Source organism: Talpa occidentalis, unplaced genomic scaffold, assembly GCF_014898055.3.
Source record: "Talpa occidentalis isolate TD23 unplaced genomic scaffold, MPIMG_talOcc4v2.1 talOcc4.12, whole genome shotgun sequence".
NCBI classification, from domain to species: domain Eukaryota; kingdom Metazoa; phylum Chordata; class Mammalia; order Eulipotyphla; family Talpidae; genus Talpa; species Talpa occidentalis.
This window is the reverse complement of record NW_023601212.1, coordinates 22,724,178-22,749,913: the sequence shown is the minus strand read 5'-3', so window position 1 is coordinate 22,749,913 and position 25,736 is coordinate 22,724,178. Positions and strand designations below refer to the sequence as shown.

The 25,736-nt window shown below is 38.7% G+C and overlaps 3 protein-coding genes across 6 annotated transcripts in view; 2 read left to right on the top strand and 1 right to left on the bottom strand.

Annotated features, from left to right (window-relative positions):
- Positions 1 to 25,736, bottom strand: part of LOC119240793 (olfactory receptor 4D5) — a 388,728-nt gene that overhangs the window by 147,367 nt on the left and 215,625 nt on the right. The window lies entirely within an intron of this gene.
- Positions 10,872 to 11,810, top strand: LOC119242093 (olfactory receptor 8D4-like). The gene has a single exon (XM_037507873.1). It carries the CDS (start codon positions 10,872 to 10,874, stop codon positions 11,808 to 11,810), a length of 939 nt encoding a protein of 312 aa, XP_037363770.1.
- On the top strand, positions 17,982 to 18,919 carry LOC119242092 (olfactory receptor 8D4-like). The gene is given in 2 exon segments (XM_037507872.1): positions 17,982 to 18,390; positions 18,393 to 18,919. Coding segments are annotated over 2 exon segments (936 nt in total).

Here is a 25,736-nt window from a genome sequence, read left to right as displayed (position 1 = left end):
CTGCTCCCCGGCCACCGGAGGAGGGTCCCACATGGCGCGCAGACCTCTCCTGCCACCCGCCGCTCCCCTCAGCAGTGTACTTCAGTCCTTCTGCCTGCTCTGCTCCCCGCTCTGGCTTTGGTGAATTCTCTCACCCTCCCGTGCTTCTGACTGTACCCAGTGCATGTATAAACAAAACAAACAAACAAATAATAAATAAATAAATAAAACATGCCTCTATAAAAAAATAAAAATAAATAAATAAAAATCCTATTCCTTAAATATCCTATTTCTCACTGTGGAGACATCTTTTGCACACATAATTCCTCATGATTTTTTCCATAGAGAACATGGTGTTTATTCATTCAACAATTTCTTGCGGTGTGTTTGGTTATTACTTACCCCTAGATTGCAACATTCGGATGAATAGTATTGATTGCTCTCTCAATGACTCAATCAAAATAAGTGTCCAAATATAACTGATAGATAAATGAAAAAAAAAAGATTCTATCACTTATTCTTTGAAAATATATGTAAAATATATGTAACTGGAAACAACTTCTATTATTAATAATACTTAATAAAGAAAATTGAGACTGCACAGATACAGGGAAGTGCCCTCCTGACTCGCCTTTAAGACCAGGTATCCATGCCTCTGGAACCCACCTTGACTGCCTAGAACTGGAAAAGGGCAGCCCCCACAGCCAGAGGTGAGCTGAAAAGCCCCCACAAGCCAGGTCCACTCCGCCAGTCGGAGCCCAGAGAGGGATCCTGTGATTTGGAGCCCAGTGGGCAATCCAGCCATGGCCATGGCAGTCTGTGGGACTGCAAGACCCACCTCTGGAATTAAACAAATACAGAAGGAGAAGATTTTCTGTGACAGTAACCACTAACATATTCATAGTACCACTGCCCTACTGGACTTCCGGCATAACAGTTTTTGACTCAATTTGACCACCAGTTACCGACATCCGAGAAAGAGCACACCAAAAAGATGCCAGCCAGTACCAGCGACACAGTGTCCCAATGCATAGGACAAATCAGAAAACAAGCAGCAGGGAGAAGAAAAACTGCAAGCAACCAAGCAAGTCCTCAAGGAAAAGATATACCACAAAAAGAAAATCATCCACCAGAATGCAACAACACTGACTTGGAAGAAATGCTGAGCCTTCCAGAGAGAGAATTTAAAATTGCCATTATTAAAAAAACTGAAAGAAGTCATAAAGGAAAACAACGATAAGGAAAAAATAATCAACAATAGGAAGAATGAAATTGAGTCCCTAAAGAGAGAAGTGAAAGAAATGCAGGAGATCAAAGGATTAATGGAGGAGCTAAAGAACTCTGGGAAAAGCAGTGATAACAGAATAGACAAAATGGAAGAACGAATAAGTACTCTCGAAGACACAGAAATAAAAAGAACCAAAAAGAAAAGGAAAGAGAAGTATGAGGAAAAAGAATAAAGAAAGACTTCAGGAAATATCTAACTACATGTGGAAAGAAAATATAAGAGTTATAGGAATCCCGGAAGGAGAGGAGAGAGACATAAGAAAAGAGAAAATATTCAAGGAAATAATTGAAGAGAACTTCCCAAACATGAAGGAGGAGCTGAAAATAGACATACAAGAAGCAAGAACACCAAATTCCATGATGAAAGCAAAATACAGCAGGACACATAATAGTAAAGTTCCTAAGAATCCAAAACAAGGAAAAAATAATGAAGATGACAAGAGGGAAGAAACAGGTAACATACAAAGGAAAACCAATCAGGCTGACATCAGACTTCTCCAAAGAAACACTACGGGCAAGGAGAGAGTGGAGGGACATAGTCAACAGACTCCAAGACAACAAATGCCAACCAAGAATACTCTATCCCACAAAGCTTTCCTTCCTATGTGAGGAAAGAATAAGGACCTTCCCGGCTAAACAGAAAACTCCAGAATTTCATTACAACTAAACCCCACTCCAAAAAATATTACAAGGAGTCCTAAAGCCAGATCCAACAGAGGGATAAATAAGAATGAAACGAGATCAAAAAAAAATTAACTAAGGGGCCTCCCCAGTGGCGCAGCAGTTGAGCGTTAGGTTGAGAGGCTGCCTCTGTAGCACCGGTTCGATCCCCGGCCGCTGGCAAGGGTCCCACATGGCGCACAGACCTCTCCTGCCACCCACTGCTCCCCTCAGCAGTGTACTTCGTTCCTTCTGCCTGTTCTGCTCCCTGCTCTAGCTCTGGTGAGTTCTCTTACCTTCGCACGCTTCTGACTGTACCCAGTACTTGTGTGGGTAAATAAATGAATCTATTAAAAATAAATAAATAAATAAATAAATAAAACCAGGAAAAAGACTAATAAAATGGCAAATAGAGACACTAACATATCAATATTAACTCTAAATGTAAACATACTAAACTCTTCAATAAAAACACACAGAGTCTCAGGCTGGATTAAGAAACAAAACCCAACCTTTTGCTATCTCCAGAAAACACATTTAACTACAAAAGATGAAAACAGACTGAAAGTAAAAGGATGGAAAACAATCCTACAAGCAAATGGACCAAAAAAAAAAAAAAGGCAGAAACAGCTATACTTATATCAGATAAAACAGATTTCAAACTCAAAAAGGTAAAAAGAGACCCTGACAGTCACCACATTATGATCAAGGGGACAATACTTTAAGAAGAAATAACACTCATTAACATATACTCACCAAATGAAGGAGCACCAAAATATATTAGACAACTATTATCATCTCTGAAAACAGACATCAGAGAAAACACTCATGTAGTAGGAGACTTCAACACAACACTATCAACAATGGCTAGATCAACGAGACAAAAAGTAAGTAAGGACACCAAAGCTCTAAATAAGTATCTAGAGCTCAAGGGCTTAACAGACATCTCTAGAACACGAAACTCAAAAAAATCTGAGTACACATTTTTCTCAAGCACACATGGATCATTCTCCAAGATCACATACTGGGACACAAGGCAAACATCAACAGATACACCAAGATTGAAATCATACCAACCATCTTCTCTGACAATGAAGGCATCAAACTAAAAATAAACCATAAAAAGAATGCAAGGAACCCTCCAATCTCATGGAGATTGAAATCCAAGTGTGGATTGGAAGACACTGGACTAATGAAGAGATCAAAGAAGAAATTAAAAAATACTTTGAGTTAAATGACAAGGAGGACACCAATTTCCTAAATGTATGGGACACAGCAAAAGCAGCAATAAGAGGAAAATATATAGCAATACAGGCTCACATCAACAAACAAGAAAGAACTCAAAGAAACAACCTAATCTCACAACTTAAAGAACTAGAAAAAGAACCAAAAAAAAAACCCTAAAACCAGTAGAAGAAATAATAAAAATCAAAGAAGAAATAAATGAAATTGAAACTAAAAAAACAATCCAAAAGATCAATAAAACCAAAAGTTGGTTCTTCAAAATAATAAATAAAATAGACAAACCCCTAGGAAAAATGGGAGAAAGCACAAATAAATAGGATCATAAATGAAAGAGGAGAAATGACAACAAACACAGAAGAAATTAAAAGAATAATCAGAAACTACTATGAAGTTATATGCAAACAAGCTCAACAATCTAAAAGAGATGGACAAATTCCTACAACTCTACAATCACCTAAAGCTAGATAAAGAAAAAACAGAACACCTAAACAGACCAACTACAAGCAGTGAAATTGAAATGGTAATCAAAACTCTCCCCAAAAACAAAAGCTCAGGACAAGATGGATTTACAATTGAATTCTACCAAACATTCAGAAACAAATTAGTGCCCATCCTTCATAAACTCTTTCAAAAAACTGAGAAGGAAGGGATAATACCAAACACGTTCTATGAAGCCAACATTACACTAATACCAAAACCAAACAAGGACAACACAAAAAAAGTAAACTATAGGCCAATCTCTCTAATGAACACTGATGCAAAAATCCTCAATAAAATTTTAGCTATCAGAATCCAACAATGTATCCATAAGATAATTCACCATGACCAAGTAGGATTTATTCCAGGGATACAAAGATGATTTAACATACGAAAATCAATCAATGTAATCCAATACATCAACAAGAAGAAATATAAAAACCATATGATAATATAATAGATGCTGAGAGAGCTTTCAACAAAGTACAACACCCATTTATGATAAAGAACCTTGAAATTCTCAGGATACAAGGAACATATCTCAACATCATAAAGGCCATATATGACAAGCCCATAGCCAATATCATTCTCAATGGTGAAAGTTGAAAGCATTTCCATTAAGGTCTGGAACAAGACAGGATGCCCCTTCTCACCACTGCTTTTCAATATAATACTGGAAGTCCTGGCCAGAGCAATAAGACAAGAGAAAAAAATACAAGGAATCCAAATAAGGAAGGAAGAAATCAAACTTTCACTATCCACAGATGATATGAAAATATACATAGAGAACCCCAAAAACTCCACAGAAAAACTAATCAAACTAATTGATCAGTTTAGTAAAGTGGCAGGATACAAAATCAACACACAAAAATCAGTAGCCTTCCTATACATAAACAATAAATTTGAAGAAGAAGAAATCAAGAAAATCATCCCTTTTATTAGTGAAACAAAAAAAATCAAATACTTGGGAATAAGCCTAACAAAAGAGATAAAGGACCTATACAAAGAAAACTATAAAACACTGTAAAAAGAAATAGAAGACAAAAGAAATGTTAAGACATCCCCTACTCATGGATTGGAAGAATTAACATTACCAAAATGGCCTTCCTACCAAAGGCAATTTACAGATTCAATGCTATTCCAATAAAAATTTTAATGACATTCTTCAGCGAAATAGAACAAACATTGATGAAATTCATATGGAATCACCAAAAACCCTGAATAGCCAAAGCTCTCTTGAAAAAAAAAAAAAAGGAGATAATGGAGGCATCACACTCCCAGATTTCAAACTATACTACAAAGCCATGATAATCAAAACTGCATGGTATTAGAACAAGAACAGACACATGGACCAATGGAACTGAATAGAAACTCCAGAAATAAATCCACTGATTTACAGTCAACTAATCTTTGACAAAGGAGCAAAGAATATGCAATGGAGCAAAGAAAGTTTGTTCAATAAATGGTGCTGGGAAAACTGGGTCACTACATGCAAAAGAATGAAGCTTGACTACTACCTCACACCATACACAAAAACCAACTCAAAATGGATTAAAGAACTAGACATAAGACCTGAAACCATAAATTATATAGAAGGAAATATAGGTGAAACACTACATGACATACACCTCAGCAACATCATTAAAAACATCACCCAAAGCAGTGACAGTGAAGGGAAAAATAAACAGCTGGGACTACATCAAATTAAAGAGCTTCTGTACAGCAAAAGAGACATTAACTAAAACAAAGAGACACCCAACCAACTGGGAGAACATTTTTGCAGACAACACTAATGATAAAGGACTGATCACAAAAATCTACAAAGAGCTGAAGAGACTCAACAAAAACAAAGTAAATAATCCAGTCAAAAAATGGGCAGAAGAGCTAAAAAGAAACTTCTCCAAAGAGGAAATGCAAATGGCCAACAGGCATATGAAAAAGTGTTCAGCATCACTTGTAATCAGGAAAATGCAAATCAAAACTACAATGAGATACTATCTTACACCAGTGAGAATGACACATATTAAAAAAAAAAAAAACTAGCTACAACAAATGCTGGCAAGGATGTGGAGAAAAAGGAACTCTCCTGCACTGCTGGTGGGAGTGCAAACTGGTCCAACCACAATGAAAAGCTGTGTGGAGATTGCTCAACCTGCTAAAGATGAGGCTTCCATATGATCCAGCAATTCCTCTCCTAGGTATTTACCAAAGGACACAGAGACATTAATTCAAAAGGGCACCGGCACCCCTGTTTATAGCAGCACTATTTACAATAGCTAAGCTATGGAAACAACCCAAATGCCCAAAAATAGATGACTGGATCAAGAAGATGTGGTACATAGACACAATGGAATATTACTCAGCAATCAAAAAAGATAAACTCATGCAATTTGTAGCAATATGGATGGAGCTGGAAGGGATCATGCTCAGCAAAATAAGCCAGAAAGAGAAAGAAAGATACTGGATGGTCTCACTCATAGCAGGAATTTAGAAAACCTAAAGACTAATTATAATAAAGGAAAAAGACTAATTATAATAAAGGAAAAATCCAAGTCAACAAGCAACTATAAATCAGACACACTATGAGGGGGTGGGGGAAGGAAGGAGGGATTAGAGTCAAAATAGGGGGAGTGGGTATAATATGGGAATATACCAAGATGAAAAGATACATTGTGTAAAAATGAAAAATGATGTAAAAAATACATAAAATAAAATAAAATATTAAAAAAACAAATACAATGCATTGAAATTTGACTATCACAAAAAATAAATAAAATTAATATTCTTTTTCTCATTTATTGTCCCAATTGTGGCATCCTAAAGTTGGATTACAAACTGTATAACTCTGGAAATATGACCACTGTACATGGTCAGTTTTCCCTATATTAAAAAGAGTTTGATAGGCCAGCATATGACAATTTTTACAACTATACAGTCTAGGTCTCTCTGGTAGTCTAAGGCTTAAGTCTCAGCACTATAACCACCATGGTCTTAGTTGGATCCTGTCCAGGGAGCTAACCTACTTATGGGGCAAGAGACCTCTCCTGTCTCACCTGCTGCTCCCCTTAGCAGTGTATTTCAATAAATCTGCCCATTCTGCTCCTCACTCTGTTTATTTATTCTCTCTGGTGAGAGAATTCTCTCACCACCTCAACACCCCACCTCCCCACCCTGCATCTCTGGCCCACACCTCAGTTCTTCTATACAATAATAAATTTTAAGCAATTTTGAAAATATTACACAGGCTGCTAAACCCCAGGAGATAAGAAACCCCTGGGAACACCTAGTCCTTATATTTCCAGACATGAAATATTTGAGTGCTTAGAGAAGTTATAGTTGCACCTAAATCTGGTTCTTGTAACATGGTTGTTTAGTCGTGGAAGGATGAAATGGTATAATTAAATCATCCTTATTCCTAACATGATGAGGCTAGGAAAAGTGATACTCAGCTATGTCTTCAGAAGTAGAAGGTGAGTTTCAGAGGTATGATGCCCATATTGTGTAGGTGTCAAAACATGCTCTAAGATCAACTCTGTCCAAATGAGCGAAAATGCTTCTGTGCATTTGCAGGTCACTGAGCTTTGCCTAGAGAGAGCCGGCCTAGGACATCCATCTGGACTCAGTCTGCATTGTTCACTCAGCTTGTATAAGGTCACTAGAGGCTAATTTGTGAATTAATCTGTAAAATCACCAGCCCCCAAAATAGAGTCATAATACTACAAATACATTTATGCAGATCGTGCAATGCACAAATTGTGTTCAAACTTAACTGTCTAATGTGTTTATTAATCCTTTGAAGAGTTTATTTTCTTACCGATTAATGCATGAAGCTCAGAGAGACATTCTGATGAGTAAAATTTTATACTGAAAATCATGTAGCTGGTGTTGAAACTAAATATAGTATTTATGCTTTAGTGTCCTTTCTGTAACTTCTGTTAATTTTTTCTTCTTTACAAAGTGGAGATTGAATTTTGAACATGAAATCAGATTTAGGGAAAAAGATTCCACATCTGTGCCATTCAATGCATAGCCATTATACGTACATGTGGCTACCAAACATTTGAAATGTGGTTCCTTTGATTTCAGAGTGCTGCACCATAAATGCATTATGAAATCCAAAGATATTTTAAGAAATTGTGAAAGCCTAGTTATAGCTCTGATATCATTACTTTTTAAAATGAGATTATTTGGATATACCAGGTGAATAAATTATAGCATTAAAATTGACTTCCACTGTTTATTTTATGGTTTTTAAAAAATAGGCTTCCAGAATTATGTAAATGATGCATTTTTGTGAAATTTAGTTTTCTGAGGCAATATTATTTGAGGCTCCACCTTTATAAAATACTCTTTATTTAAAGATTTATTTATTCATTTATTTATTCACCTCATTCATAAGGTGGGGTACAGACCAGAGATGCGGGAATGAGAGGATTTACCAGAGACAGAGTGGGGAACAGAACAGGCAGACCGACTCAAACACACTGCTGAGGGAAGCAGCGGGCGAGACAGGAGAGGTCTGTCTCGCCATGTGGGTTGCTCCCTGGCCGGCCGGGGATCAAACTCATGCTGCAGAGGCTGTGGATTGCTTCATAGTGCAGTGCTTAACCCCTTGTGCCAAAAGGGAGGCCCAAGACACTCTTAACTGTTGTCATTTTAATGATACTTTGGGTACAATGAAATGCTTTAGGACACATTTTAATTACTAAATTTCTTTTGAATTGCTGCAATTCCTGAGACCTCAACCAGGTAAATCAGTGCAGTAGATTATTTTAAGGATGGTCAAACTTGCAACACAAAAATTTTAGACCTAACATAGTAGAAATTACTACTTAGCAGATGGTTAAACAGATACCAATAAACATTGTTCACTGTCTATGCAGGTTATGATACATTTGTATAACATTTGTCTTATAAAAACAGACATATTACATTGGCTGGAATCTCTGAGGATAGGTCTCAAAGTACTAAAATATTAAACTGTACAGTTCAATTTTAATCTTATGAAGAATCATCCAAGAAGGCACCTCATTATAGAATATTTTCAAAGATGAGCTTTACCTGAGCATGCAGTGCTTTCTGGCACAGACAGGAGCAAAGAGAGGTTCAAAGAAGAAGATAGTAAGTTTTTGCCCTAACGGAGAATAACCCAATAGTTCCTTTATGTTCACAAATATCATGTCCTAAGATTGCAACACTGCAGGTTCTGAGTCAGTGCTGTAGGTTAGTGGGTTAGTTCTGTGCATTTCACATCCTCCCAGTGATAGTGGTGGGGCCATTTGGTGGACAGTGTGTTAAATTGCAAGGACCTATAGCACAGGTTTGTTTAGGAAGCAGGAAAAAGAAGTCAGCTGCTTGGATAAAAGACAGACAGGTGGAGAACATGGGGTAAACAAAGGTACAGGAAATATGCATGGGAACTAGATTCTCCATGAGAGTAGACATTGTCCGTAATACTAAGGACACACTGAAAGCATCGACGAAGAGATTCAAGGTAAGTGCACGGTCTTCTTGAAGATTGTCATTTTTCTGTGTGGTCTCTGTGACTGGACTACACCTGTGTGAGGTCACTGGCAGGGAATTAGGGGGGAAAGGCTCCAGCATATGCTGCTAAGACACAAAGCACAATGGGACAATCTGTTTTATGCATGATTCCTTTGTCATCCTCCCTCAAGCTGATACCAGTTAAGTTTTCTGTAGATTAGAACTTGCTCAGAGAAGACATGTTCAGTGTTAGGAAGCTTCCTTATTGTAAACTGGCTTGTTAAATCAGGAATAGGCACCAACCTCTTAAGGAACTGCAATGGCCCAAAAAGTGTGTCCTAACAGAGCAGTAACAGAATGGAAGTAGGAAGTCATGAACAGCTTCTTGAAAAGTTTGGAAACGGGTAGATCCAAACTTGGGCTGGTCAAGTTGAGAATTTGCTAAAGCAGATGTCTGAGTGGGGCTCTTTATAATCTCTCGGGAAACACAAAGGAAAAGATAGGGGGTGAGAGAGAAGGCAGTGGAGGGGGAGCGAGGATAAGAATGAGTGTGTGTGTGTGTGTGTGTGCGCGCGCGTGTGTGTGTGTGTGTGTGTGTGTGTGAGAGAGAGAGAGAGAGAGACAGACACACAGACACACAGAGAGAGATCAGATTTTTCAGACACATTCCTAATTGAACCTGGAACAGGCAGCTCCCACATGTGCGACCTTTTCCCCTCCTGGGAGAATTCTGGGTAGAATGGTAAGTGCCACACAGGAACCTCCTTTGGAAACACAAATAACTAGGTCGTTTGCTTTGCCAATATTGGCAGCACTGGAAGAAGCGAACTAAGTCCTGTTCAGTGTTCTTGTAAGTGGTCACATAGCCCAGAAAATGGGCAGAGATTCTGAGAGCAGAGGCATGTGGGAGCCTGCTGTTCTACCATCCAGCTTTACTAAAGTGTAGGAAGAATATGAGTCTGACCAGAAAGTCCACTTATGATTAGATAAACCAGAGGATGCTTCGGAATGAAAACTCAGTTTCCTAACTACCCTGAGCCAAAGAATATTAAAATGTGATTTTTTTAGTGTTGGGGAGAAGATCCTTAAGAAGTTTCAAAAATATTATGGGTTATACATTATTTGGAGGGTTTTAAATATCCTCCAGTTAAGAAACTTGTTTGTTTAACTCTGGTTATCTCAAATCATAGGATCCTGGGATACTTATTTCACATATAGGTATCACCAAACCACCAGATTAATAATACTCTGCTGAATAAACGTGGAAACCTTGCCCAAAAATCACTATTGGCTTTAATAAAGACACCTTCTCTGTTGAAATTCTGGAAGCAGAATCACACATAGGCAAGTGTTACCATTAGCAAAAGTGTTTTCTCAGCCCACAGCACTTTCTGTATTCTTACCTTAGCTTATTTGCTTTAGAAAGCCTCCCCTATGACGTTTAGGGGTTGTTTTATTTATAAATCTGGAGTTTAAAGTTTTGTACTTTTGTCAAAGAATTGAGGACACTGTACTGTTTCTGAAATTTTATACATGATTCCTAAAATTATAGTAGACAAGTGCTTACTGATTATTTTACCTGAGGCTGACTTCCTGGTGGAGAACCTGTCCTCAGTAGAGGAACACAACAGACTCCAGGTTGATAGAAGAACTTCCATTCAGGAATGGGAGCTGAGCTGGGTCTCTACCTGTCTAATTGGATTATTGCCTCTTCATTCTCCACAGATTTCCACAGGAGAATGCATATAAGAAATGTGTCCACATTGACCGAGTTTCTTCTTTCAGGATTAACTGACCAACCTGAGCTTCAGCTGCCCCTTTTCTTCCTCTTCTTGGGGATTTACATAGCTACCATCATGGGAAATCTCGGCATGATCTCCATAATTGTGTTGAGTTCTCAACTTCACATTCCCATGTACTATTTCCTCAGTAGTTTATCTTTTATAGATTTCTGCTATTCTTCTGTTATTATTCCCAAAATGCTGGTAGGGATTTTAAGCAGAGATAAATCTATCTCTTATGCTGGATGCAATATTCAGTTATATTTGTTCTGTGTGTGTGCCATTTCTGAGTGCTACATGTTGGCAGCAATGGCCTACGATCGCTATGTCGCCATCTGCAGCCCCCTGCTCTACAATGTCATCATGTCCCCGCGGGTCTGTTCTCTGCTGGTGGCTGCTGTCTTCTCAGCAGGTTTTACACTTTCCATGGTTTCTGAGGGTTGTTTGTTAAGTTTGGATTTCTGTGGGTCAAATGTCATTAAGCATTATTACTGTGACATTGTCCCCCTTATGAAACTCTCCTGTTCCAGCACATATATTGATGAACTTTTGGTTTTTGTTGTTGGTGGATTTAACATGGTAACCACCAGCATGACAATCATCATTTCATACACTTTCATCCTCTCCAGCATCCTCCGCATGCACTCTAAAGAGGGCAGGTCCAAGGCTTTCGGCACTTGTGGATCCCACTTGACAGCAGTTGTTATTTTTTATGGGTCTCTCATGTTCATGTATCTCAAACCTGCTTCCATCAGCTCAGCCATCCAGGAGAAAATCAGTTCCATTTTTTACACCATCGTGATTCCCATGTTGAATCCCCTGATTTACAGTCTCAGGAATAAGGAAGTACAAAATGCGCTGATGAAGCTATTGAAGAGAAAAACATCTTCAAAATGAATCTCTTAAGCCCTATTTATGTATCATAATGACATATGTGTAAGTGTATGTTTTTACCCTGACCCTTTCAAAAATATGAAGTTCGATAATATAGTTGTTATTGATAAAGCTATACACAGATATCTGAATTCTGAATATCTAAAATACTGTATTGTGAATACAAAATGTCTTCACTCTTACTAAGTTCATAAAATGTTAAAAAAAACATTGTGAAAGTGAAAATTCCAAATGTTAAAGTTTAATTCCATGCAGGTATTGAACATCAATGTTTATATTTAATTCTGAAGTACGTCTATAAAGAACACAAAATCATGATATTTAGCACATTCATATCAGGCAAGAAAACATACCAAATTGCTGTTGATCCAACAGTCTTTTATTTATCTTATTTAAATAAACATATTTCTCTTTTGGAAATTTGGATAGGAAATACTGAACAGGAAATTGAAGTCATTACAACTTTAAATAAAGGTGAAAGTAAATATCCATCTTCCAAGGCCTATTAAAGGTAAATGTTATTTCAAACATGAATTCAGTGAGAAAGATCCAGCAAAGGACTAAGCTAAAATGTCCCAGTATTTGGTCTTTAGAGGATTATCATTTTTATCTGATATTATATTTATACAGACAAGGACATCATATCTAAATGAGGTCATCATATCTAAATGAGGACATCATATTTATACAGTTTTCTAAATATCTTGTTTTTTTCCTGCATGACTAATATACATGCAGTATTTTACAACTTTCTGTGGAATTCTGTTGAGTTGGTATTTTACCCAAGATGTAAACTCCATATTTTCAGTTTCCTCCTTATACATTTGAATTAAAAAAAAAAGTTTATAGTTCCAAAAGAAAATGTTATACAATAAAACAAGATAATGCACTGCATGCAGCATCCAATGGGTCAGTTCATTCATTTTCTCGGCATACGATTATCATGGGCAGTATTACCAGGCATGCTTCTAAGGGCTGGAATATTATGTGAATATGATGGACAAGGTTTCAAAATACTTTTGGTGGATGAGGCAGTGGCATATACTACAAAAGTACTTCTTGCAGTGCTATTTACTAGAGCTAAATTATGGGAACCACCTAAATGCCAAAAACAAGTGAGTGGATCACAAAGATGCAGTATATATGGAACATTACTCAGGCAAACAAAAAGATGCTATTTGTGGCAATATGGATTGAGCTGGAAGGGATAACTCTAAGCGAAATAGGTCAGAAGGAGAAAGATAAAATCAAGATGGTGCCACTAATATGTGGAATATTGAGCAACTAAACTAAGAGTCAGATGGAGACAAGCTATAAAATCTACCCTTGAAAGATGACTATAGAATTGAAGCATCCAGAGGAGTAAAGGGGTGGAGGAGGCGTTAGAACAATGAGGGAAGGAAGCACAATGGATTCAGGTGGTGGATGCTGGGTGATGGGTGGTAGGTGGCACTATGGTTGCAATATCCAAATATTTTCTCAAGTAAAAATAAATTAGTTTTAAAAATTAAATAATTTAAAATTACTATTCTTAATTATTCTACTTCTCACAGCGGAGAGTAGAGATCTGCTCCCTCTCTGTGCATGCACAAATGTAAATGCTTATTCCACAGAGCACTTGGCACTATCCATTCAACAATTTCTTGGGTGTATGTTGGGCGACATTCTACCCTCTAGATTGCAATGTTTTGAAGTACTAATGTTCAATCATCTCTAAGTGTTCTAATCAAAATACATAACAAAAACATAAATGGGTGGGTAAATAAAATGATTCCATAATTTGCCCATTAAAAATATACAACAGGGAAACAACCTGTATTGGTAATAATATTTTCCATGAGAAATTTGTATTTCTCATTTATTCTCTTAATTGATGCAACTTAGATATATTTTAATGTTGGATTATGCCAATTGCATTACTCTGGAAATGTGACCACATTGCATGGTTAGATTTCCTTATAATTAAAAAGTGTCTGGTAGACCAATAATAACAGTTCTTATAATTACGCAGGCTGCTAAACCTCAAGAGATAAGAAACCCTTGGAAACCAGTGACCTTTATATTTCCAGGCATAAAACACTTGAACTGAGAAGTCACAGTTTCACTTAAACCTGATTCTTATTGTTTAGACACTGAAGGATGAAATGGTTTAACTAAGCCATCTTTATCCCTAACGTGATGACACTATGAGAAGCAATAGTCAGCTAAGTCTTCAGAAGGGGAAGGTGAGTTTCAGAGGTATGATGCCCATATTGTGTAGGTGTTACAACATGCTCGAAAATCAGCTCCAAATGTCCAAATGAGCAAAAAGGCTTCTGCATGTTTGCAGGTCACTGGGCCTTAGCTTAGAGGGAGCAAGACTTGAGTGTGAGTTGTCCACTCACCTTGTCTAAGGGCCCTAGAGGCTAATCTGCAAATTAATCTGTGAAATCACCAGCCCCCAAAATAGAATTATAATACTACAAGTATGTTTATGCCAATACTGCAACACACAAATTGTTGTGTTCACACTTAAGTATCTAATTTGTACTATAATCCTTTGAAGTGTTTTTTTTTTTACTGACTAAAACATTAAGCTCAGAGATTTTCTGATGAGTCCAATGGCATATTGAAAGTAAACATACTAATTTCTAGTTCAGTATTCTTTCTGCTAGTTCTATATGGTTTTTCCCCATTAAAAGTGGAAATTGGTATTTGTCAAAGAAGCCAGATTTAGAAAAAAAAATTATACTACACCTGTGCTGGTCAATTGTAGCCATACATGTAGCATATGGCTACTGAGCATGAAATGGGGTTCCTTGGATTTGAGTAGTGCTGTAACATAAAGTTATGTTATGATTTCAAAAGAGTTAATCAAAAAAGAATGTGAAATCCCTAATTATAACTTTGATATCATTACTTTGTAAAATGAGATGATTTGGATATACCAGGTGAATAAATTATAGCATTAAAATGGACTCAAACAGATTTTTTTTTTCCTTTTTAAAAATGGGTCTCTAATATTTTATTCACTTGTCTGCATTATATTTCTAGTTAGGCAATACTGTTTGATAGTCCACCTTTTAATATACTATTAATTGTAATCATTTTACTAATAGTTTGTGGTACCCTAAAATATTTCAAAACACCTTTTAAATTGCCAAACTTCTTTTGAGTTACAGGAGGCATGACAGTAATTAAGTGCAGTAATTATTTTAAGGGTGGTGAAACTTGCAACATGAAAAATGTTAGTCCAAACATGGTAAAAAATACCATTTAGCAGATGGTTAAACAGATGTCAGTTAGCATTGTTTATTGTTCATATGATTTAAGATACATTAGGGTTCTCCCTGGTGGCGCAAGGGGTTAAGGCTCAGCACTTCATAATATGAAACTATTGGCAGGCAGCCACTGCAGCATGAGTTTGATCCCCAGCCAGGAAGCTAACCCAGATGGCACAGCAGATGTCTCCTGCCTTTCCCACTGCTCCCCTCAGCAGTGTATTTCAGTAGATTTGCCTGCCTGTTTTGCTCCCTACTCTCTCTGGTGAATCCTTTCACCCCCTCCCCACCCACCTCTGGTCTACACCTCAGTTCTTCTATGCATAAATAAATAAATATTTTTTTAAAAGATACATTAGTATAACACTTGTATAAAGACAGATAAATTATACACCTAGAAATCTCTGAGGCTATTCAGGAATAAAAGTACTAAAACATAAAATTGTACAGAATTGCACAGGAGCAAAGAGAGGTTCAAAGTAGAAAATAAGAATATCAAGAGATTTCATCTCTAAAGGAGAATAAGCCAAATAAATAGTGCTTCTCCAATTCTATGTACACACAGTGTGGATCCAGATATTGTTTAATTGCAGACTCTGAGTCAGTGCTGTGGGTTAGGACATGACATCGTGCATTTCACATCCTCCCAGTGATGGTGGTGGGGCCAGCTAGTGGAAAACTTGTTAAGAAGGAAGGATCTATGCCACAGGCTTGTTTAGAAAGCAAGGAAAAGAAGAAGCTGGCTTGGATAGAGTCAGACAAGAAGAGGACATGGAATAAAAAAAGACACATAGGAAAATGTGTCGGAAATAGAAACCTAATGAAAGTAGATATTGTCTGCGAACTCAAGACATATTGAAAGCATGTATGAAAAGAGGTTAAAGATAAAAAAACTAAATGGATGGTCTTCTTGAAGATTCCTTTGCTATTTCTCTGTGTCATCCTGTGACTGGACTACACCTGTGAGTGCTCAACGGCAAGGGATGAAAGGAAAAGGGGACTCCAGGGTATGTCACTAACACACAAAATACAGTGGGACAATCTCAGTTTTATACATGATTTCTCTGTCATCATCCCTTAGGATAAAAAAGTAAACAAGCCAGTACAGGAGTCAAGTGTTCCAGAGAATTGGAACTTGCTAAGAGAAGTCATTTTAGGGTTAGGAAGCTTCCTTGTTTAAATTGACTTGGGAAATCAGGAGGAGGCACCTACAGCATAGGGAACTTCTACGGCCCAAAGGAAGTATGTCATATAGAGCAGGAACAGACTGGAAATAGGAACAGCCTCTTAAAAAGCTTGGATACAGGCAAACCATGGACTGGTCAGGCTGCGAATATGCTGAAGCAGATGTCTAAGTGGGACTCTGTCTAATCTCTCACTAAGAACAAGAGTTATACAGAGAGAGTAGACAGAGAGGTGGTAGGGGGGAGGGAGAGAAAGAAAAAGAAAGGTCAGAATTTTCAGAGAATATGCTTAATTGAACCCAGAACAAGCATCTCCCACAAGTGCCATCTCTGCCCCCTCTTGGGAGAATTCTGGGTGAGAAAGGGAGTGTCACACAGGGGCCTCCTGTGGAAACACACATAAACATACCTGGTTGCTTGGTTTGCCAATATTGGCAGCACTGGCAGAAGAACATTAAGTACTGTTCAGTGTTCTTGTGACAATGGTCAGCCCAGCCCAGAAAATGATCACACATTCAGAGAGCAGACATGGTGTGCGGAAGGTTGCCATTTATCATCCAGCTTACTAAAGCGTAGGAAGAATAGGCTTCTGACCAGGAAGCTAGTTTATGATTAGAATAGAGGCCATTTAAGAATGAAAAGTCAGGGCCTCCCCGGTGGCGCAGCGGTTGAGCGCTGGGTTGCGAAGCTGCCCGCAGCCTCTGCGGCGCCGGTTCGATCCCCGGCTGCTCCCGGGCCACCGGAGGAGGGTCCCACATGGCGCTGCTCCCTGGCCACCGGAGGAGGGTCCCACATGGCGCGCAGACCTCTCCTGCCGCCTGCTGCTCCCCTCAGCAGTGTATTTCGGTCCTTCTGCCCGCTCTGCTTCCCGCTCTGACTCTGGTGAATTCTCTCACCCTCCCACGCTTCTGACTGTACCCAGTGCATGTATAAACAAAACAAACAAACAAACAAAACAAACAAATAAATAAATAAAACATGCCTCTATTAAAAAAAAAAAAAGAATGAAAAGTCAGTTTTCCAAACACTATGAGCCATATAATGTTCAAATGTGTTTGTTTGTTTTTTATGTGAGAAGGGTTTGTTTTTTATGTCAATAGCCAAGTAAGTTTTAAAAATAGTGTGTGTTATACAGTTATTTTGGACGTTCTGAAGTATCCTCCAGTAAAGAAATGTTTTTAAACCACATACCTGAAATCACAGGATACTGGGATACTTATTTCTTGAATACCTATTACCACAGTCCCAGAACTGATACCCTACCGAACACATTTGGAAACCCTACCTAGAAATCATTATTGGCCTTAACAAGAGAGACATTTTCTGTTGAAATACCGGAAGCAGGGTCAATAGATGGAATTGTGTCATTAGCAAAAGTATCTTCTCAGCCCACTGCATTTTCTTTATGTGGTTCTTTCACTGATTTGCTTTAGAAAACACCTCCCATGGTCCTTAGCATTAGACATATCTCTGCATCTGTAGTTAAAGGTTTTATACTTTGCTAAAAGAATTTGAGACAATGCACTGTATGTGAAATCTACAGATAGACAGATGCTAACGGACTGTTTTACCTGAGCACTGACTTTCTGGTGGGTAAAAATCTGTCCTCAATGCAAGCATGAAACAGGCTCCCAGGGGATGAAGAACATGGATTCAGGAATGGGAGCTGAGCTGGGTCTCTGCCTGTCTAACTGGACTCTTCTATTATCTCCACAGGTTTGCGCAGGAGAATGGGTATAAGAAATCAGTCCACAGTGACCGAGTTTCTTTTTTCAGGATTAACTGACCGCCCTGAGCTTCAGCTGCCCCTTTTCTTCCTCTTCTTAGGGATTTATATAGTTACAGTGGTGGGAAATCTCAGCATGATCTCCATAATTGGGCTGAGCCCGCAACTTCACATTCCCATGTATTATTTCCTCAGTAGTTTGTCTTCTTTAGATTTCTGCTATTCTTCTGTCATTGTGCCCCAAATGTTGATAGGGTTTTTAAGGAGAGATAAAGCGATCCCCTATTCTGGATGCATGACTCAGTTTTTTTTATTTTGTATGCTTGCCGTTTCTGAGTTCTATCTGTTGGCAGCAATGGCCTATGATCGCTATGTCGCCATCTGCAGCCCCCTGCTCTACAATGTCATCATGTCCCCGCGGTCTGTTCTCTGCTGGTGGCTGGTGTCTTCTCCATAGGTTTTATCCTTTCCATGGTTTATGAAGTTTTTTTGATAAAGTTGGATTTCTGTGGCTCAAATATCATTAAACATTATTACTGTGACATCATCCCCCTTATGAAACTCTCCTGTTCCAGCACTTTCATTGGTGAACTTCTGATTTTTATCATCGGTGGATTTAATTTGATCACCACTATCCTGATAATCATCATTTCATATGCTTTCATCATCTCCAGCATCCTCCGCATCCAATCTAAAGAGGGCAGGTCCAAAGCTTTCAGTACCTGTGGCTCCCACTTGACAGCTGTTGTTATTTTTTATGGGTCTCTCATGTTCATGTATCTCAAACCTGCTTCCAGCAGTTCAGCCGTCCAAGAAAAAATTGCATCTGTATTTTACACCATTGTGATTCCCATGCTGAATCCCCTGATTTATAGTCTGAGGAATAAGGAAGTGCAAAATGCACTGATGAAGCTCTTAAGGAGAAAAACATCATCAAAATGAATATGCCTTTAAGACTTATTTATATATCATAATGATATATATGTAAGCATTTATATCCTGACTTTTTAAAAATAATTTGAATTGAGGTGAAACACAGATGTAGTTACTGGTAAAGGTATATGCATATTTAGTTCTCAATAAATACCTGAAATTTCAGATTGCTATTAATATGATTGCACATACCTAGATTAGTAAAATGTCAAGAAAGTATGAAAATGTAAAATTCCAAATTTTAAACTGAGATTGAATATTAATAATATTTCTATTTAGTTTCCCGAACTAGGCCAATAAAAAAGACAAAACCACGATTAACAAGAAATTCACATCAGAAAAAAAAGCCACACTAAATTGCTGTTGATGAGATAATCTTCTATGTAACTTACTAAAAAGGAAGAGATTTCTCTTATGGAAATTTGGATAGGAAACACTGAGGTTGAGACTGAAATCATCATTACAACTTCACAGTTAGTTGAAAGCAACTTTCCATTGTTTTTTAAGGTCTTATTAAAGGTCAACGTTATCGCAATCATCAATCAGTGAGAAGGTCCAGCAAAGGTTAAGCTAATATAGTCCCAGTATTTGGTCTCTGGTTATAAGAGGATTAGACTAAGAATATCTAGATTAGTATATCATATTTATACATTTTTATCTAAACATCTTGGGTTTTTCTTGCATAACCATATGTGTGTACTATTTTAGAACTTTCTGCGTAAATTTTTTGGCGTTGACATTTAATCCAGGAGGTAAACTCCATGATTTCAGTTTCTTCTGTATATATTTTGAGTTAAACATGAAGAAAAAGTTTATTTTTTAAGAAGAAACTCCTATATAATAAATCAAAATAATGTACTGCACACAGAATACAATGTGTCAATTAATTCATGATCTCATCATATGCTTATCATGGACATAATGTACCAGGCAATCTTCTAAGTTCTAGAATATTAAGTGAATAAAATGAACAAGATTTCTACCTATTTATGGTGGATGAGGGAGGAGCATATATTATAGAAATAATTAAAGACACATGATAAATAAATGTTTTCAAAAAAATGAGGCATATAGTTGCCAGTGAATTAAGGGCAAGACTTGATAGATCTCCTAAAAAAGAGACATTTATGGAAACATAACTGAAGAAAATAGCACAGGTATGAAAAAACAAAAAGGAAGAATCAGGAACTGAGTACTAAGGATGAAACAAACATAGCCATATTCAATAAACAGGCATTATGGTTAAAAACTCAAGCAAGAGGAGAAAGAGGGACCAAAGGGGATTCAGGAAGAAGGCACATGCCAGAACATGCCAAAATGACTTTATTCTCAGTACACAGAGAAGCTATGAGTGTGTTCCAAAAGTAGAACCTGTTTTACATTGGTAAAATGCAATCTATAATTAAGAAATTATACAGTGTGTATATTTTGCATATGTTTGAGTACCTGATAAGTGAAGAAAAATATAACCATATTGGAAAACACAGAGAATATATTACTAAACATGCAAAAAATAATATAGTGCTAATTAGAGTGTGACAATAGGACATAAAAGAAAATGAATTCAAAATACATTTCTGATACTGAATTAATCACATTGAATGTTAAAATAAAGTGTGATGGGCCTCCCCGGTGGTGCAGAGGGTTCAACGCAGTGCTGTGAAGCTGTCCGCAGTCTCTGCAGTGCTGGTTCGATTCTCGGCCGGCCAAGGAGATTCCCACATGGCGCGGCAGACTTCTCCTGTCTTGCCACTGCTCCCCTCAGCAGTGTACTCAGTCCTTCTGCCTGTTCTGCTCCCTGCTCTGTCTCTGGTGAATTCTCTCACCCTCCTGCACCTCTGGCCTATACCCCAGTGCTTGTATAAATAAATAAATCTTTGAAAAAAAATAAAAAATAAAATAAAGTGTGATGCCTACGGTGATACAGTTTGATAAAATTAAAATGAAAATTTAGAACTTTCCTACTGCCAAGAAGACTAAGGCCCACAAGGAGAAATTATTGGTGGCCTGGATCTTGCTGGTTGATATATGCACCACAGTGAATGGGGACTTTAAGCTGAGCTATCATCAATATCTCACATGTCTCCTCTCTAATTTGATTAATCCTCAGAAGAAGGACCATATATAAACTTTCAGTATTTGTTGAGGCACTGACAGTGGCAGAAGCTGAAATAGCCTATGGAACAGAGAACATAAATCAAACTCTTCACTACTCCTGTAACTGGGCAAGCCTGATGTCAGGATTGCTAACTGTCATGGAATTTTCTGTCATATTTTAACCCTTAACCCTGGAGCTAATGCAGTGGAGTGACTTAAGTTCCTGAGAGAATGATCAAATACAGAGTGTGATGTAATTTCACATATAGAAAGACAAGTTATCCCAGCATACCAAGAGACCTTGAAAGGACTTAGACCTGCATGGCTAAAGAGGTCCCATATTACTTTAGAATTATGTGTTACAGGATGAGCTGACATTAGGAAAGAACCAGTGAAGAGTAAAAGGACTTCAAGATCATTGACATGAGTAGTCAACTAGCTGGCATCACAAAGTGAATGATGATTCAAAATTTAGGATTCAAAATTTAGTACCTGTGAGATCCAGGATATGTGCCAGGGTCTCCCCCTCCCCCAACCACTGGCCTCCTACACACACACACACACACACACACACAGAGCTGCTAGCGATGCCCAGCGTCAGTATAGGTCAGGTTGCACACACTGGTACTGTTTCAGTTTTGAAACTATCATGCTACTGCAAATGAACCAATTGATCGGGTTCAAGCTCCCACAGACACCAATCAGGTTTATGCTCATATTGGTCCTAATCCAGTAAAAAGGACTAATCAAGTTTGAAAAGCAGGTACCCTGGGGAGGATATAAACTAGGCTGCAGTGAGCTTCAGGAGTCAGACAGACTCATCAGAACTCTTTCCTAGGAAGACCTTCGCAACCTTCAAGACCTTCAAGACCTTCACAGACCTTCAAGACCTTTGCATCTAAGGGCCTCCCTGGTGGCGCAGGGGTTAAAGTCAGCACTATCAAAACTATTGCCAGCCACTACAGCATGAGTTCAATCGCTGGCCAGGGAGCAATCCACATGGCACAACAGACCTCTCCTGCCTTGCCACGCTGCTCCCCTCAGCAATGTATTTCAGTATATCTACCTGTTCTGCTCCCCACTCTCCCTGGTGAATCCTCTCACCCCACACTCCCGCACCTCTCACTTTCATTCCAGTTCTTGTATGCATAAATAAATAAATCTTAAAAAAAAAAAAAAAGGCCTTTGCATCTGACCTCTGCATCTCACCACCACCTGACCGGTGCTCCAGCATTTTGCCCTGCTTCCCAACAATGCCTGCTGCCTGGGACTGAGTTGTCTATTAGTCCATGCCAGCACCAATAAAGAAATGCCTGGCACTGGCTTATGCCCAGATCTTTCTATGAGCTATAACTCTAGAGCTTCATTCTAACACTTTTCTTTCTCCAATTTTTTTCTCTCATTCAAGTAAGAGAAAAATAAATTTGGTAAATAAACCCCATTTTTTCTTGGACCATGATCTTGAGTTCTGTCTTGCAGTTGTAGATTTTTTTTTAAGATTTATTTTTATTTATGCATACAAGAACTGGGGTACAGCCAGAGGTGTAGGGGGTGAGAGGATTCACCAGAGACAGAGTGGGGAACAGAACAGGCAGATCGACTGAAATACACTGCTGAGGGGAGCAGCGGGTGAGGCAGGAGAGGTCTGCTATGCATGTGGATAGCTCTCTTGCCGGTGATCAAACTCGTGCTACAGTGGCTGTGGATAGCTTCATAGTGCTGTGTCTTAACCCCTTGCACCACCGGGGAGACCCCTTGTATTTGTAGTTTTAAGTGCACAGCTAAGAACCCACCAATCATGAAAATCACCCCCAAGTTTTTATGTTTTCTGTGTCTGGTGATATCCCAGGAGACACCAACTGATGTGTTTATATTATTACTTATAACAGTACCATATTTGGATTACTTTTACTTCTATGCAATAGATCCTTAAGAGTAGGATTCCTGGGCTGAAATATTTAAGTTCTTTTAGTTTTCACAGATGATGGCAGTCAAGAATATAAAGATGAAGCCAGATTACAGAAACTAAGAGGATGTGAGGAATTAGTAAAATGCATCAAAAAAGAAATAAGTTTCCAGCTAGGGAGGACAGTAGCCAATGAGGCCAAAAATAAAGTGTAAATTAATGGAGGCAGCCCAAACCTGGTGACGAAGAATTTGGTAAGGACTACTTTGGGCTAGATTAAAGGTGTCTACAGGACATGAAACAAACAGGACATTTTTCTGAAATTTAAACACAGATTAGGAGATGTCAGCCAGAGGATGTAGTTAAATCAGGAGTGTGTATCATCATGTCAGGAATATTGCACATATTGTGACAAGAGATAGAGAAGAAAGTTCTGGAGAACACCAACATTCATGACAAAGAGCACGGAAGTTAGATTGAGGAGATAAAGAATTGCAAATGGGGGCCTCCCCGGTGGCACAGCGGTTGAGCGCTGGGTTGCGAAGCTGCCCGCAGCCTCTGCAGCGCCGGTTCAATCCTGGGAAGCTCCCTGGCCACCGGTGGAGGGTCCCACATGGCGCACAAACCTCTCCTGCCGCCCGCTGCTCCCGTCAGCAGTGTACTTCGGTCCTTCTGCCTGCTCTGCTCCCTGCTCTGGCTCTGGTGGATTCTCTCACCCTCCCGCGCTTCTGACTGTACCCAGTGCTTGTATAAATAAATAAATAAAATAAAAATAAAATAAATCTTAAAAAAAAAAAGAATTGCAAATGGGGCCTCCCTGGTGACGCAAGGGGTTAAGACACAACCTATGAAGCTATCAGCAGCCACTGCAGCACGAGTTCAATCCCCAGCCAGGGAGCAAACCCACATGGAGCAGCAGACCTCTCCTGACTTGCCCGCTATTCCCCTCAACAGTGTATTTTTGGTCAATCTGCCTGTCTGCTCCCCACTCTGTCTCTGGTGAATCCTCTCACCCTCCACATCTCTGGCTTGTACCCCAGTGCTTGTATGTATCCATAAATAAATCTTTAAAAAAAAAAAATACAAATGTTTGGTGACATGCACCTGGGAAGGTGAGAACCTAATCCCTAAATCATACAGAATGCTATAAATGAAATAAAACCTCATTTAAAATAGAGGGGGGAATTTTTTTTTTAAGTAAAGAAGCATAAATGTTGTTGAGGAAATAAAAAGAGGCTGGAGTTTTGAAGAGAAACTGAGCAACGACAAAGCTACAGAGAAAGCAAATGCAGTAGAACTTGAACATAGGTCACTTAATTTGACAACTAGGTCACTGTGATCTTGTCAAATTATCTCACAATGATCATTGTGAGACCATTGGTGATTTTGCTATTTTCAGTAAAATAATGAAGAACAGAAAGTAGAAGAGATTGAAATATTTTAATAGAAAAGAAATATGACACAAATACTAAAATCATGTAAGATAAAGATTTAGGATATAAAGATTTAAGCTACCTGACACCTGAATAGTCAGATTCCTGCCCAACAGATGTGTGCTCAAGGCAACACTCCATCATGATCCCTGCAGCTGAAACAGCCATGCCGGACATCTGGCTGAAGGGAAAAGCACAAAGGGTCTGTGTGAACCCTGGGCATGTAGAGAAGTGGCATTCCCCTTCATACTTGGGTCTTAGTGAAGACTGTAAAGTGGGTGTCTATGTGCACAGTACCTACACAGCACAATTATATGGACCTTGCTCGGCTGCCCCTCACATGCCACTTCATGCCACTGGCTTCTCTGTTCCCTTCTTCAACAAGATATCCCCTGAGGTGCAGGCCTTCAGGATGGGGTTCCCTGATGTGCGAAAGTGGGTAATGGCATTCTGCTGAAAGTTAGTCCCAAGCATCATGATTATGTAAGTCCCAGGAATGCTTTTGACATTGAAGTTCCTTTTATTCAACACTAGAATTTCAGAATCAGAATTTGAAAGGGTGGTGCCTGCTTTAACCAGCCACCCTGGGTGATTGCTCAGCACAATAAGTTAAGACCCCTTCCAGTGATAGTGCTGACAGCGGGACAGGGAGTAGGACTTATTCTTGGATGTGTTTCTAGTCCTCTTAGGCCCTTTCACCATGTACAGGTTCTTTGACGCGAACCCCTAGTTTAGAGCTTCTCAATCTAAGTCATCTTTACTTTTGAGACTTTCTTCATGTATCACCTGAACATTTATGTCAAATTTTGGGTCTGGTGCATAATTTGGAGAAGCTAGTAAGAGAAAGAGTAGCAGTATTTGATATAAGACAGTAGCAGTGGTTTCAATGCTAGATATAGTCTTTCCTCCAGAATCTGAGTTTGCTCTTCAAATTTAGTGATATATACCAAACCACCCAACAGGACCTAAAGCCTTACTTTATGTCTCTCAACCTATGTATTTGCCTGTTAAGGAAAAAAAGCATGGACTCTATGTGAAGCATCCCCGGATTACTTTCCTGACTCTGCCTCTTAGCAGATGTGTGACTTAAAGCAAATGCCATCATGACACTAAACTCCACTAGTCTTTCAGGCAAAATGGAACTAAGTGTTCTCTTCACTAAGTGTTCTCTCTACTAGCAACTGGGATCAAGTTTACACAGTCAGCACACAACAATCAACACCTTTCACCTTTTCTTCTCTGTTGTTGTGGGGATAGCTATGGGCAGAGGGACAGAACAGAGCCCCCCTGGACATGGCAGGTGAGATTATCAGTATCACATTCAAGTCTCTGTATCATCAAGGCAAGGAATTAATGAAGTATTCCATGGAGAGAAATTGGGAGTTTGACA

What these genes read in the sequence shown, in the direction of transcription:
- LOC119242093 (XM_037507873.1), top strand. Translation starts at nt 10,872, where the DNA reads ATGCATATAAGAAATGTGTCCACATTGACCGAGTTTCTTCTTTCAGGA.